Here is a 16,846-nt window from a genome sequence, read left to right as displayed (position 1 = left end):
GAAATTTGCCTGAATACAAGAGCATTTACTAAAATTTGTGACATCACAGTGAAGTACCAGCACTGAGGCTCCAGTGCTTAAATTTGTCAAATTAAAGTTTCACCTTCACCTTCTCTGCTAGTTATCAAACATGGTTATCATGCCAATGAGCAACCAAATGAAAATAGTTGTCACCTGTCCCCTGCTAATGACTGTTGAAAATGAGTAACCTATCAAAAAAAAAAATTAAGAAAATAGAAGAAGAAGGCGCTGATAAAAAATACTGTTTATTTAGCTTTGCTTACAGATATTTTGTTGCTGTGCTCAAGAAAGTGGCATTTTAGAGTTAGTTTTGTTGTCAGTAGGTGACACAATAGTCCGTAGACCTATTACACTATTAGCCAACAGTGTAACTATATTTTAAAACAGGAGGCCCATGAGGAGTTTCACAAATGGCACAGTTGAACCTCAATATAACAAAGTAGTTATTAGATAATGAAGTAAATCTAAAATGTTCATGTCAATAGCAATTGGCGAATACAGGATATAAAGAGGTTGGACTGTATTACTAAATAGCTCTGGTTATCTATGCTAACCATCATGATTCATAGAGATGACTGCAATGCTGTTACAACAGAACTCACCCTGGAAGAATGCCCAGTGGCGCAGGATGGGGGGTGCCAGCCAAGGTGGGAGGAGAGGGCACCACTGGAAAGGCAGGACCTGGAACAGGAGCTACAGTGTTGACTAGAGGTTGAGCCACCGGTGAGCCCACGGACTCTGCAACAGAAAGGGTGAAGCATCAATGATAAGCAATTAGACCATACACTTTCAATAACATCAGATTAACAGTCCTGGAAGGCACAGGACAAACTCAGACAACCGAGGCCTGTGCAGTATCTGCAAGCACGCACAGTTGAGATGTGTTGAAAGGTCAAACAGAAAGAAGGGCTCTACTGCTGGGCAGAGCATGTAGTATATAAGCATGACACCAGGACCTATCACCAAATTGGTCAATCACAATTAGTCTCTTGTACACCAGCACTTTTTGTCCAGTTCATTCAGCTGCAAGGCTTGTACAAACTAACTAAAACTCATGGCCTTTATTTTTACATGCCAAATCCACATGTGGTCTACGACAGTGGCTGCAGTGCAGGGCCATGGAACTAGTATTTCAACCATGCACTGTAGCATGTACAGTAATCGTAGAACATGGACCAAAAATAATGCGCACCAAGTGGGGGCCCAAAGGCGGCAGCAAAGTTCGCAGTAGGGAATGTCGTTGGCGACCGGAGGGAAGCTGGCAAAGTTGCCGGCAGCTCCATGCCTTTCAGCTTCATCTGGATTAGGTGCAGGGCCACGGCAAACTCATGCTGGTTTATCCTGCCATCTGCATCCATGTCTGCTAAGGACCTGTACAAGAAAACACCATAACTCTGTGGACTATAGGCAGAAGAGAACTGCAAGTTCAAGAATAAAGTTAAAAAATGTACTGGGAAAAGATGGCTTGTTTTCTTGCACCACAAGATCAGGATAAAAGGAGGGGTGATTTGAAGAAGTACACTGACACTACCAAGATCATTTTATGTGTTAAAGCTTTTGACAATATGTTCCTGTTCCTTTACTTACTCACATCCCAATGTTATGAGCACAATTCAACAGTTCTGTGCATGAATGCTATAGAATGCCATGGGAAGGAGGTTGCTATATTAGTACACCACAAAACAACTTTATACCACTGCAAGCGTGTTGAAAAACAAGACGTGTATTTCAAAAGCTAAGGAATAAAGCATGCAAATGCACACATGTGAGAAGTGGCCGATTTATAGAAGCAGGGCTATAGGCTGTAAATACTAAGTGCAATACATTTTCTGTTCAGTGGATGCATTAAAAAAGAAGCGGGCAAGACACATTCATCAATCCCAAGATGGTGTCACAAGGTAACATGCTGCAAAAATGAAGGGAGGAATTGACTGAAACAATGCCTGAGTTGTTGTTATAATTATGTTCAATACTTCATCTTTAAGCAGCAGCCTACTTACCATACTTTGGCAAGCACTGCAGGTGGTAAGCCAGATTGAAGGAACAGCTTCTTGGCTTGTTCACCTGTAAGCACAATGGGAAGTTACTTGGGCTAGCAACATTTATATTGTACTTTGTCAAATTTCAATGGCTACTATACTTTGTTTACTATACAAAGGCAGAGAAGAGAGACTTGTAACTGCTCGGACTCGCAAACAAAAAAATTAGTGCATCACTTATGAAAGATATGGATATGCATCATGTAATTTGATGTAACATTAAGTCTGATGCTTTTATGCCACAAAATGTGATGCATTTATTACATGGAAGGCACTGCACATTTGAAACCATTTAGCACTGAATGAGCAGAGTAACATGTTTCTGTGAATAGTGGTCACAGTGCACCAGTTGTTTGCAACCAAAACATTGCGTTTCTGATACTGGAAGCAAAACGGCTTGGTGTACCCTTACACCCACAAATTGTAGGTGTCACGTAAGAGGTAGCTAATTCTGAAGAAAGTGTCGCAGATGAAAACCAAATTGCACTGCAAAATGTGCAGAGTGAGACTTATGACCACGCAACTTCAGTAGCTTCCGTAGAATTTCCTGCCGAGTATGAAATGAAGCATAGATCACCCTAAGAGGCATCAAACTGCTAGTCTCTACAAGTGTGCTACAAGTGTGTTGGTGTACCCCAAAGCCTTCATGCAATCAGTGGTGCATAGTTTGAAAAATCTGTTATTATGAAATTTCTTCTTCAATTTGGCTCACCTGTTATAAATCCTCCTGCAGGCTGCATCTGACGGAACTGGGCGTCGAATTTCGCCCGAGATTCCGGCGGAATCACCCAGGGATCGAAGCCTGCCATTGTGTTGCTGATGCAGTCAGCTTGACAAGGCGAAGGTCACATCCTGGAAACAATACTGCATGTGTTTACTACTATTAAATGCACCGGGAAACATTCACAAAACCCTGCAAATATTCTTGCTTAGTTCACACGCTACTACAACAACACCCTGCCGAACACACCAAGCCATAGCACTGCTCAATCACTGAATTGTACAACCAGTGAAAAGTCAAACAAGACAGATTATCACAGGAAGGTTATAGCCTTGAAGTGATGAACAGTGGTTAAAGATGAGAGGTAGCAGAGCTAACGTTTCGATCCTTACAAAGACAAGCCCACTTTTCGAGAAGCTGTCCAGCGACATCCCTTGTTCTACCACTGTTGATCAACCAGTGAAAAAGCAGCACTTTGAAACAATGTTGCTGTATTGAAATAAAAAATACTGAAACATTCGGCAAAAACAAACAGTGCTTCTACCATGCCGCACCAAATGTTTCGCAAAATACATGAGCTTATTTTCATAACGAGAGAGAAGAAAAAAGTAGTGGCAACGCTGATGTGTCTCACACCTAAAGGTTTTTGGTTTCACGCACTAGTTTTCTTCAAGGTCACTGCAGTCGCTCTTCTCTCCCTCTCAATGCTTCCTACTTTTCTTTATTATTATTTTTTTTCGCCACACTTAGATGCGGAACGTTGAAGCACTTCGTTTTTAAAAATATTCTGTTCGAACGTTGCTCACAAGGATCATATCTATATTTAGGGTGACGACGTTTCCAACCGCAGCGTAATTTCAGGTTTCGCTAATAAACACTACCACACGAGTCCGTTTCGTTGCCTAAGTACAGCGCCCGTCTCTTTCCTACGCCACAGCAATTTACCACTAGGATAAGCAAACAGGAAAACGGGTCACATCGATGCAATCAAGCGACGTCGGCGCACAGCGCGAACGACAGCTATGAGCTGAGCGAAATTGATTGAAGTTTGCGTCGTCTGGTCGCACCTTTCGCGAACAACACAGTAGATGACCGCGTTGTTATAACCAGAACTTGCGCCACATATGTTTACATAGCAGCTAAACTACAGGATGAGAACAGCTGCTGACTCCCAAACCATCACCGCTAAATCTGCGGGAGAAACTGACACAAATGGTGACGACTACGCGTGAGCACGGATGCATCAGCGAAGCCGGCAAAATCGATCGTACTAGAGACGCTAGTTCCAGAGGTGCATGGCAACTGACGCCTGCGATGACCTTACGCCCGATAGCTGTTAAGTACGCGGACATTACGGCAGTCATACATTCCTCGAAACCTGCGTGAAACGCCCATATTTCGCGTACGATTTGCCGATCAGTCAAAACTAGGCTTAAGCTGTTTTGATGCAAACGATGTTTGCAGGTTTTGAGGATCGCTTTACAGCGCAAAGGCTCTGCTTACCGGGCCGAGCGGCGCCCTCCGTCAAAGCCACATCGCCCAAGGGCCAGGTAAACGTCCTCGCCGTAGACACATTTATCTGTGCTGTTATGAATGAATAAATCTCATGTAACGCCGTCAAAAACACCGCCCATCAACTGATCCAGCCGGCGCCTCTACAAATGGGTTTCGCAAACACAATCAATGTCCTCATTTCCACTGTTTTCTCACTTAAAAACCACATAGAAAATTTTTGTTACGCACAAATGAGGTTAAGATGATCTAATGTCCCGGACGATACGAAACCACTGCGGCTTTGGCCGCCTGCGGCTATTTCGTCGAGTATTCGCTTTCGGTTTTTATTTTACCGCGCCCGTTGCAGCAGCGGGAATGGGGCGGCGGGAAATACACGAGGGAAAAAAAAAGAAAAGAAACAGCGAAGGTTTAAGTTACGAGGATAATTTCCGAGAGGACATGGGGTGCAAAATAAAAGCAAAGGGTGGTGGTGGTGGTGGTTGTTATTGTTGTCCTGAGTGCTCGTGGTGCATACACATAGTGGGTATGCGCCACGAACACTCATTGGCCGTGAATTAATTGGGTGGTTAAATAAAACTACAGTGTACTAGAATTTTAGTACACTGTAAATAAAACGGATGATGAAAAAGGGAATTAGCACCTCTTTCGTGCAGAAACAAGACAAGACAAGGCTCGCCTGCTTCTTGGCTAATCCCCGTAGTGGGTATGGGCCAGTGCGTTGGATACAAGAACAAGACCAAGGTTCCGTTTTTTGACAGTGCATACGTTCTTGAGAGCTTGCGTCACCGCTACGACGTTCTCAAACGGTTTTTATTGCCTAGTCATGCGTTTTATTTTTATTTTTTACATACTCCGCAAGCTATGACCTCATAATCTAATTTAATTCACGCGCGAAAGTAAGTGAGTGCATTTCAATATGACCGCCGCAATCCCCAATAATTTCTGGGTATGGCCCTGCATCACAAGATCATCTGCAGAGTCTTCCGACAAATATTGTAATAGCGACAGGTGCTTCGCAGTGGGAAAAGTCAGGTGTAGGCACGGTGGGTGTATACGTATAATGATAATGATGATGCACCTCTGCTATGGTACAGCACTGTACCATAGCAGAGGTGGATACAAGAATACATAGGTGGATACATACACTGTAGCTATGGCTCGCACCCACTAAGGGGGATAGGCCAAGAATCGGGCGGAAGTGGGAATGCTAAAGAAAATTCATATTTTAAAACAAGAAAACAAGAAATGCCAAGTAAAAGACAAAAAAGACAGATGTCGCACTAACCAGATTAGCACGCGAGCGAGCAGTCAGACTGACTGAAAAAGGTGAAAGTGAAGAGTTGTTACAATCAGGGGGAGGTAATATTAACAAAACAATTTGGAGAAATCAATTTAGGTGATATGAATGCATCTGATGTGTAGAATACAAATACAATAATTAGCAGGGTAATCGTTTTGTTTCAGTTAAAAAATTAAATACTGCGCAACACACGTCTCTGTGACTATAGCCTAGTGCTGAAGCCCCCAATGATAACAATACTGCTATGTTTAAACCTAATCCAATTTTGTAAAGTGGAGCTTCCAGTAATAACTTTCTGTGGTGTGAATATCGTCTGCATGATAAAAAGTAATGTTCTATTGATTCAATTTCCTTACAGTTGTGACATAGAGGGGACATCGTGAGACCAGCTCTATGTAAATAAAAATTTAATTGCGGGATGCGACAGCGTAGTCTGGTGTAAGTAACTTCCAACTGCCGAGAAGAGCACCACTGTTTATTCCAGCAAAAACCGAGATGCTGAAAGTCTGTAGATGGTTTCAGCGGTAAGTTGCTTAAATCATTTTGCAAACAAAATTTTCTGTATCTCGATGCAGTGACGTAAGAAGTGTCCGGTAAAACAGGGATCAAAGGCCCACTTAGAGACGTTCTTGCTAATAAATCTGCCATTTCGTTTAGATATAAACCGCGGTGTCCAGGAACCCACAGCAAGTTAATTTTTTGTAAACTTTTAGGGACTAAATTGTGAAACAAGCTAAGGAGAGCTGCATTCGTTTCCGTGGAAAGCGACACACATACCGATAGAGAATCTGTAACTACGACAGCTGTTGATTGATTTGCAGGAAGTTTACGTAGCGCTAGGACAATGGTCAATAATTCTGCTATGAAAATAGGTGTGTAATCTGGAAGGCGAATAGAGAAGGACCAATTAAGAGAAGGAGAGAAAATGCCTACGCCAGCCTTCTCTTCGGACTGTGAAGCATCAGTGGCTATGATATTGTTTGTTTCCAGGTGAGAGAGGTACTCTTGTAACTGATCATTTAAATATTGGTATGGCATTAGTTTAGCATTTGAGCGGAAAATATCGTCAAATTCTATCTGGAGGCTTATTTTTGATTGACTTGTTGGTTGAATGCGTTGAATTTGTACATGGCCGGCATTTTGTACATTCAATGGTGATAGCAGTGCCGAATACGATCTGAGGGGTGTGTAATCGCGACCAATGACTATTAAAGAATAAACTTGGTTCGTTAATAAAAATATACATTGGTCTTCTTTGAGGAGATTCGTAAATTCTTAAATACGTTTGGACTGTAAGAATCCTCAATCTGCTTTTTAAGCTTGGCATTCGTGCTTCCATATACAGCACGGTGTTGGCAACAAACTTAGGGAGTCCAAGGCACTTCCCTTTCTAATATTATCAGAGGTTGAATTTTATAAGCTGGGCTACCAGAAAACAAGACACTTCCAAATTCCATGATCGGTCGGACATACATTTTATATATCATAATTAATGTATGCCTTCTCAGCCCATATCGTTGATGACTGATCTTACGTAGCCATCCCACGGCACGAGTTGCCTTAGACGCAACTCTTTCAATGTGGCTTCTCCAGTTTAGTGACCCATCATACGTGATTCCCAGGTATTTAAGGCAATTCACTTGGGGAATGAACTCTTGACTATACACCAATGAAATATTAATGGGAACATCTAAAGGAAAGACAAGAAGTGCACTTTTTCTAACGTTCAGAGACATATGTATATTAGCAATCCAGGTTTCAAGCATGCATAAGTAATTTTGTAACGATTGATACAGTGCATTTAGATCATCATTGGACGCGAAAAAAGCAATGTCATCGGCATAAACGTATACATGAATGTCCTGGAGCGAAGGGATGGAGCTTAAAAATATATTAAATAAAACAGGAGATAACACTGATCCTTGTGGTACTCCGCGTTTCTGTCTATACCTTGACGATGAACATCCGCTTTGAAAACAATAAAATTCTCTTTCCCTTAAAAATTCTGCAATCCACGCCGTGATGTATTTCGGAAACCTGTACATCTCTAGCTGCTTTATCAGAAGTCCATGCTCCACTGAATCATAAGCTTTAGCTAGATCTAAAGTCACCAATGCTGAATATTCTCGCCTACGACGTGCAAGGAGTACTCGACTCTCTAGATCTATGTGCGCACACCATATCGAGCACCCTGATATAAAGCCAATTTGACTGGGGCTAAGTATTGAGTTTTCAGCTATGTATGTCGTCATTCGGCTATTCAAAATTCTTTCTATTAGTTTAACCAAGTTGTATGTGAGAGAAATTGGTCTAATATTATCTAAATAATATCCACCTCCATGTTTTTTTGAGTATCGGAATTACCTTAGCAATTTTCCATTCTGAGGGTATCCAGGCATTTTTTAAAGAATAATTTACCATATTCAAAATTTCGTGCGGAGACAATTCATACAGAATTTTTATCACAGCTGCGGTAACTCCATCTGGTCCTGGTGCTGAAGAAGGCAGAGAGCGAACAACAGCCGCCAATTCTTGAAACGTAACTTCCTTAAATTCTTCTAGCGGTAGTGATTTCAATTGGTATGGCGGAACTATTGAAGAAAACCTATCTTCTAGGCCCTTTCCAATATTTTCCAATAATTCGGACAATTCGCGTGGCGAGAGGACGAAAGAGTCAATATTTGCTGGAACCGGAATCATCTTTCGTGAGCGTAAAAATCTAAAAAGGGCTTTCTTGTTTTTTAGAATTAGAGAGATAAGTTGATTTATTCTCGTCATACTCATGTTTGGCTTTAGCTATCGTACGCTTGAAAGATGAAGCAACGAATTGGTAATCACTCCAATTTTTCGCACATTGATTACAGAGAAGTTTCTTCCAAGCAGCTTTCCGTTTTCGGTGAGCCCGCGTGCATTCTGAATTCCACCAAGGGCTAAAAGATTTACCTGTGGCGGAGTTTAAATTAAAAGCTGAACTCTTTAAGGAACGTTTTAAAACTGCACAGAGACTCATAGCCCTAATATCTTTTTGCATATTCATACGGGAGAGCATCGTAGACTTCAACTCCTTTTGAAGTTTGTCATAATTTACAAATGTGATATGTTTTCTGCTGAGGGGAATCACAGGGAAATCAATCTCAAATATAATAGGAAGGTGGTCGCTGTTGGTTGCACAGTCTATAGTTTTCCACGAGGATATAGTTAAAGATGAGCTGGAAAAAGTGAGATCTAGAGCTGATTGAGAATGGCCGCGAACAAACGTAACAACTTTTGAATTTAGACAAGAAAGGTTATTATCAAGAGTCCATTCCCACAGGCGTTTTCCACCCAAGTCAGTTTTAAACCCCCAAGACACGTGATGAGAATTGAAGTCACCAGCGAGTATTATGTCTTTTTTGCACGAAGCTAATGCGATGTCTAGGCATCGGGTATCCTGCACTCCTGCCGGGAAATATAAATTAACTAGGGGAAAAGGGGAGCAGTCTGGAAGTGTTATGTCTAATGCTAAAATTTCACATTCAGCAGACATACATTGATACGATATCGTGGCCTTGTGACTAAATGTTGTTGAAATCAAGAAAGAAATGCCACCACCTCTAGAAGGGCGATCCAAACGAAATAATCGATAATTTTTTAGGAAAAACTTTTGATCATTTGAGAGCCAGGTTTCTTGTAATACAATTATGTCTGGGGAAAATTCAGAAGAAATACATGATAAATCTGTAGCAGCAGAAGCAATCGAACGGCAATTCCACTGTAAGATTTTTAGAGAGCCTATGGTGAAGATAGAACGGTGGCGGAGACCGCCTGCTCTAAAATGCTCTCTTTCAAGAAGTCTTTCTTGGAAAGATTCTCTTTTACAAATTTTTTAGGTTTTGACTTAGGGGAAATTTTGGGGGGAGGAGATCTGGTGCGTTTCATACTCTTAAGTTCCATGTCTACATCCTGAAATTCTTCATAATCATCTGTTAGGGGTGCTGTTTCCGTCTCTACACGAGTAGAAGGTCCTGCGCAAGGAGAGTTAGTTACTGGGTTGGGTGACGATGTTTGGTTTGGACATAGATTTAGAATATTTGAAACTTGGCATGCTTGAACCTGGGTAGAGGTTGTGTTAATGAGCTGCGCCAGCTGACTAGACAGCATTTGTGCCAAGGACTCAAAAATAGTTGTCGCAAGACGTTCCATGGCCTTTTCTGTAGCCTTCTCTACTGCCTCTGCTATGGCCTTGGATACAGAAATATCTAAGCCAGCGGGTTGACGAGCTGTTACACCTGCATAGCCCTGGGTTCTTCCTTGAACCTCAATAAACGCTTCTCTACGTGAGCATCGCCTGCGTTCCACCACTTCAAGAATTCTTAATTCTTGCTCCTTCGCCGTGCAGTTCGAATAGTCTGCCGCGTGAGCTTCGTGACACAGACAACATTTTTCCTCCTGAGATTTACAGTCTGTGTTGTCGTGATTTTCTCCACATAGTCGGCATCGAGTGACAGACCTGCAGCCTTTTATGCTGTGCCCGTAACGCCAACATTTCGAGCACTGTAGTGGTCGTGGAGTTAGTGGCTCTACTTTGTATATTAGGGGCCATGCCTTAATTTCAGATGGACGGGCTGTTCCCGCGAACGTAACAATGACCGATTCCGTAGGCGACTTCTTGTTCTCGATAATTCGGCTGCATTGGTATACAGAAACAGCACCAGCAACTGAAAATAAGTCTAATACCTCTGATGGGTCCAGGCTCGCGTCGACACCGCGAACTAAGCCTTTCGAGCAAGCAAGGTGTGCTGGAATAAGCGGGCTCACCGGATTTGATGAAAATTCGGAACTGTTGAGAAGTTCTTGAGCACATTCCTGGTCTGATGAGCAGCACAGAATACCACCGCGACCAAATTGACGGACCTCGGTGATCTTCTGGAAGTGGGTGGTGGCCTTTCGAAGCTCCACTTGAATGGCTTTCGGGTTTTTCATTTGAATTGATCCCCCATTGGTAGGTACTAGAGCCACAGGGACAATCCTGTTGCCACTGCTTAAAAATTTGTCTATCGGCCACTCTCGAGCCGGGAGAGAAGCTAGCCAAGGGGAATGCCCTTGACCGGGAGAAGAGAGAGACATCAGGTTAGTCTGACTGGCTCGCAACACACTAAACGAGAAGGTGAAAAAAGAAACGATATACAACTCAAAATAAAAACGAAAACTCCAAACGAACAGTATAATACCGCCGCCCGATACTTGACCACACCGACTTAGAACATGGTCACGTTCACTGATCCAGGAACCAGAGAAAAGGCGATCACGCATATTTTGGCCTATTCTTGACTGGAAGCTTTCTCTTCTGCTGCCGGATTTCATACCCATCTTTCTGGCTAAATTCGTGGCAGTGGTGCTGGCTCTACGCAAATAAAGTTCATCAATTACATCAGCCATGAGAGCCACTGATTATTTATATTTGAGCTCATGCTTCTGGTGAATGTCTTACTATGAGGACGTATCATTCATTTATGTACTGGTTCCCTCACCATTAGGCTCACTGTGTGGTGAAGTGCAAACAATAGATAATTTATTTTTAGTCCTGTAGGCGTTTTACTGCAATGAGAAAAACATTATTGCAAACTCCGCTCCGCTACCTTGCCTAGATTTATCTATTCATCTTGAAACTGCAGCGCGCATACAATAAACGAGGCGCTGTTTCTTGTGTGCGCGCTGCAGTTTCAAGTTGATTAGGTAGACCAACTCGCCCAACTTTCAGTACTAGTTTTATCTGTGCCTGTAATCCTGTCTTTCGGAGCCTCTATTATTATGTTCAACCACAACAATGTTTGCTTGACATTCCGAAATTACTTCGTTGAATTTAATCGATTATCATGCTAAATTGAGCACTATAGTTTCTTTTTTCTTTTTCATTCAGTGTTTAGTGCTGATTATGTTTTTACTGTAGTTCTTTCCGCATCCTATATATATATATATATATATATATATATATATATATATATATATATATATATATAATGGGCAGCGTCGATAAAGTGTCGACGCTAAAGAACACAAGGTCGACGTACATGGTTGTTAAAATGAACAGATAATGAAGTGCTAATCATATGGTTTCTTTTTCATGTTTATTATTCGCTTAATTCGTATCTTAATCGTATCGTATTTCCCGCGCAATTACGGTGATGTCCACCAGGTCTCCTTGGCCGCCCTGCAACGTAGGAGACGCTCGTTGTATCCTTCAGAAGTCATGGCACCCACGCATCTGTGATGGACTGTCTTCCGCTAGGGCACCCAAACGCTGCTCGACGTCCTGCGGTAGGGAGCCTACAGGCAACTAGAGTTACTTTATATGCTGCACATACAGTAACTCTATACTGCGGCTCCTGGCGGGCACGATACGAACCACGCATTTGGGCGAGACGGGCCTCGCTAGGGTGCCCCAGCCCAGCCAATCAGAACTGCAGTGGAAGACGAAATGGGCATGTCCACTAGGTGGACACCTAAATACTCCCCCCCCCCCCCCCCCCCCCCCCGCGCGCCCTTCCAGCTCACGCGGTTAAGAGTGGCTTTTTTGGCATTGCAGAAAGGTAAGTTATACCAACACAGCTGAAACAATTTGTGTATTTAGAGTCTCTTTGCATGTACAGACACATCGATAAATGCGAGAGCGTTAGTATGGCGAATCCCGCGCGCGGGATTCGCCATACACGCTCGCATTGCGGAGAAGGCTCGACACTGGGCACTGCACAGTTCCCGCTCTAACAAATTTCCCCTTGCGCTACTTGCATCATGTCACGTTTTTTGGGACCGCTTAACCATATTTGAAAACACACTCGGCTTGCTATATTTAACCCGCTTAACCATATTTGAAAACACACTCGGCTTGCTATATTTAACCCGCTTAACCATATCTGAAAACACACTCGGCTTGCTATATTTAACCCGCTTAACCATATCTGAAAACACACTCGGCCTGCTATATTTAACCCGCTTAACCATATTTGAAAACACACTCGGCTTGCTATATTTAACCCGCTTAACCATATCTGAAAACACACTCGGCTCAATTGCTATATTTAACCCGCTTAACCATATCTGAAAACACACTCGGCTTGCTATATTTAACCCGCTTAACCATATTTGAAAACACACTCGGCTTGCTATATTTAACCTGCGGGCGAATTGATGGAGGGGTCCGGATAAAGTATTATAACCAGCCGTGCACAACGATTGGTGTGCCTTTTACGGCAACAAATCGTTGGATTATCAAATGCTGGAACTATTGAATTCCCGTCCAGGAGATAGTTTACATAGCGTTGCAGTCTCCGTATCTTATCACCACCAGAAATCTAATCAAACCACTTACAGGTCCAACTGTTGAATTTCATTGTGTAATCACGACTTATCGTAGATATTTTCGTGAAAATGATCTTGGTTGAACGTGGAGAGTCATTTATCAATACCAATAGAACACTGAACTGAAGCTTTTCTAAAGGGATGTGTCACTTCTGATTTTTTTTTTTTTTTTTTTTTTTTATGGCCGTTTCTAATAAGAGTTACACTATATTACTCGTTACCCGACAGGAGCAAGAACAGCAGACATTTCATATTTTAAAGAAATGAAGGCCACTTTTTGGTGACGTGTACCGAAAATTGGATTTTTGTAGGTTGCAGATGTGCTCAAAAAACAGTTACTGAATACTCGCTTTCTCCTAATTTTTATGTGTTATACACGGCATTTAGTTGTTTCCCCCCGGTATCCTCGGTAAACTATGCGTTGCACAGTGTTTATATTTATTCGAAGTACGAAGCAATGTTCCGAGTGCTGAGCGATATATGTTTATTATGTGTAGATTCACTACAGCCTTCTTAGAAAGCTACTCATTGAAGTGTTCCAGTGTCATACTGCCGCTAGTCGAAATGTTTCCCAGACTCCTCAAACAACTGCACGAGATACGGACTTGAAATTAGGTGAAATATAGGGAGAATTTTAAGTGAAATGCGTTGCGGAACTTTCACTTTCCTGCTTAAATGCAAGTGTTGCAGAATATTAATAAACCCTCGTTCTTCCATGTGTTTTCGTGCACCATAAGAAATGCGTGGTTTGTTTCTACGGTGTCCTCGGTGAGCTAAACAAGGCATCTTGTTTATATCTGGGGAAAATTAGGGGGTTGGTATATGGGCAATATGTAGGCAATGTTCCAAATGAGGGCTTTAAATTCGCCTTTTCCAGTAAGATATACGTCTGCGCTGTCATATATTTACAACTGCAACTGAAGTCAAACTTTGCGAACACATGGAGGAACAATACGCCAAGTTTATGTGCGATGTAAATGCGTGTTGATCAAATACAGCTTAAAAAAAAAAAACTAAGCAAGTATTCGAAAGTATCGCGCTGCTGTTATTAGCTAGGTTTTCCAATGTCCCAGAGAACTCTGCGTTTCAGGTATTTTATACTGAATACAACTGTTACTGTTACAACTGTTACTGTTACACGCGCAGGCGTCGCCCCACATGTGAAAACTATAGCTAACGTCACAGTTGAGCCCTCCTCTGCGGCCAATCGCTATTCGTCTACAACTTTTTAGATAGCATGCATAGAAGTAGCAGAATACACATTGCAGTGAGAAATTCGTTCTTGCTCTGCGTATACCGATAACCAGGTGAAGGCAGTAGGCCAATGATAGATACCTGCCGTGGTCCACCGGCCATCTTTTCCACGTTGTTTTTGTCTAGTGTCTTGCGAAAAACGTAGACTGTCAATTACCTCTGGTGCGTGTACGCATAACATATGCGTATTTTCTCTGTTTTGTGTAGCGAAACCGCTCAATTGTCGTCTGAACGACAAGGCGGCCCGGCGCATGCACGTTCACAAACAAGTTCGTACGCTGTAACTGTTCGCGAGAGCAGATGAGCTAGCTCATAGTGTTGTTCAAACGTATTTATTGTAGCAAGTTCTCTTCCCCTCTTGACTATTATTGCCACCAGGAGTTAACGAGGCTAGAGTAGTCCGGACACCTTTTAGAGTTGGGCCAACGAGCTCCGTCAAACCAAGGTAAGCACGGAGTACGTGTATCTATGATGGTGGTCGCCAACGAGTCGCATGCATTCTTGGAACGGGGATGGTTTGGAGCGGGGCGGCAGATTTCGTATCAGCGTGGACCACGCTGCTGCGAGGTCCGGACAGAGCCACACTATAGACGTTCAATGTCAGCCGGCGACGTTTTGTGGCACCTTGTGCATCCGGAACGCCGTGCGGATTGAGCGATTTTATGTATATTTGCCAAACGTTCGTATAACCACGCGGGATAGGGTCATTGTCCTCCGGGAGGAGGGCTCGTATGCAGGGACGCTTTCCAGAGCGCTTTGGCCAAAGGTTTGGCTTCTTCGGGGTCTGTGTTCGCTGTCCGGATCAACTGCGGGGGATGCTATTGTGGGATTCGAACAGGGGTGAGAGCCTTGTGCGAATATATATATATATATATATATATATATATATATATATATATATATATATATATATATATATATATATATATATATATATATATATAGCTTGTCGTAATGTCCGCCGCATTGTTAGCGAAGGCGACCGTTGAATGGCATACAGGGCCGGTATACTATTGTGACTCGATCGTAGCGATTCGGTGTACGCCGAGCCTACTGTAGTGATTCCTTCCGCTCGATTCCATTTCTTCTCATCCACTGTTCACGAGCGGCCGATGCCGGCGATAACGAGCGCGAAAGCAACGTCATTCGGTATATATACTGACAAAGCGCGAAAAGGTGTGAACATGGGAATAGAATCGTTAGATTATCCCGGCATAGCAGTTACGAACGAAACGCTTTGTGAATTCGGCCCTTCGTCTGGTAAGCAGTTGCATAACTATACACATGCCTAACCTCGATAGCTACAGCAGCGACGTCGCAACCGCGCCGAGACTCAACGCTTCGCTGTCGCGCAGACTTACGCAATTCGCTTATATTTCAACATTTTCGCTTAGGTCTCCCGCGCAAGCACGTGCGCGCGGAGTGACCTTATAGAGCTGTGTCCAGACTTGGTGTTGCTGCATGCGATATAGGTGCGGTTTGTACAGTCCGTGCCACTAATACGGTGCAGCATTATAACGCTGGCGTTTGCCCACTAAGAGGCTGAAGGAAGCCGACAGTAACCCTGCGTCTGTATAGCGTCGATAATCTAGAAGCATGCACCAATCAGCCGCCAGTCACGCCAGCCATTCGGCCTGCGCAAGCGTCTCTCGCCCTCATTTCAGCCATATTCGCTCTGTTCTGCAATGGCGCGTACATCATAGCATAATGTAATTGCCTAGTTTAGTTTCGTTAGTGCTATAGAATGAATTTATGAAATACACTTCCTAACATTTAAAACTCTTAGATTTTGCATTGCTTTGTTTACTTTTTTATTTATTTCTTTTTTTCTTCTGCTTACGTCTCCGTATTGTCATTGACCCAAATTGTAATGTTTCCTCTGTTATCAATCACCACTTAGAAGGGGATTATGATTCTCGTCAAGCGGTTGGTTCCGATTTTTACCCGCAATCAGAAGTTTTCTGGAAACATAAACTGAATCTAATTGAATTTAATCCACCACTCCTACGACCGACGTCGTCCGCCAGTCACAGCAATCATACGGTAATCCGCCCACCAAAACCATCTCAGAGTCGTCCATTTCTCATGCCAACCCCAGTCCAATCATTCGCAAGTCACACAAATCGCACGGAAATCAACCTTAAACCGCCAGCGAGTCACGCCAATCACCCGCCAATCTTCTGCGAGGCACGTCGGTGTCTTGTAGGTAAGCCTGTCATCCGCCACTCTCGAACGATTCTCACGTGCAAACATGTCCGCCAATCCGGCCTTTGGCAAGAGCTGTTTCCAGTTGTGTAGCCTCCGCAGTGCTGCACCGTTTTAGCTCGACACTATGTAGTACAGAAGGGAAAGGGAACTCTGACGCTCCTTCTTGCCAAGCCGAGGACGCGATACACGTAACACCGCGGCGAACCATAATAGCTCACCTCCATAGCTTGCTCGCCTGTGTTTCTTCATTGTTACGTATATGGACGGCGTGGTACCGGCGGTGAAATTTCGCTCGAGTTAAGTGTTTCACGCTGCAGGTCATGCCGTTTGCGGCACTCGCGGCTGTACCGTCGTGGGAAAGAGGCCGCGGGATCAACGTGTGTGTGGGGCGCGAACTGGGCGATTTTCGGCCGCGGCCCACCTCTATAGGTCATCAGATGAGTGTCCGTG

The 16,846-nt window shown here is 43.3% G+C and overlaps 1 protein-coding gene across 1 annotated transcript in view; it reads right to left on the bottom strand.

Annotated features, from left to right (window-relative positions):
- The window catches only part of LOC119460683 (intersectin-1-like), an 88,998-nt gene extending 84,482 nt beyond the window's left edge, over window positions 1-4,516 (bottom strand). The window contains 5 exon segments of the mRNA XM_049672526.1: window positions 624-759; window positions 1,214-1,392; window positions 2,022-2,085; window positions 2,773-2,912; window positions 4,285-4,516. Coding sequence (XP_049528483.1) covers window positions 624-759; window positions 1,214-1,392; window positions 2,022-2,085; window positions 2,773-2,869 — 476 coding nt within the window. The 5' untranslated portion in view covers window positions 2,870-2,912; window positions 4,285-4,516.
- Window positions 4,517-16,846: the final 12,330 nt, after the last annotated feature.

This window comes from Dermacentor silvarum, chromosome 8 (assembly GCF_013339745.2).
Source record: "Dermacentor silvarum isolate Dsil-2018 chromosome 8, BIME_Dsil_1.4, whole genome shotgun sequence".
Classification (NCBI taxonomy): Eukaryota; Metazoa; Arthropoda; class Arachnida; order Ixodida; family Ixodidae; genus Dermacentor; species Dermacentor silvarum.
This window is presented reverse-complemented; position numbering and strand designations above follow the sequence as displayed.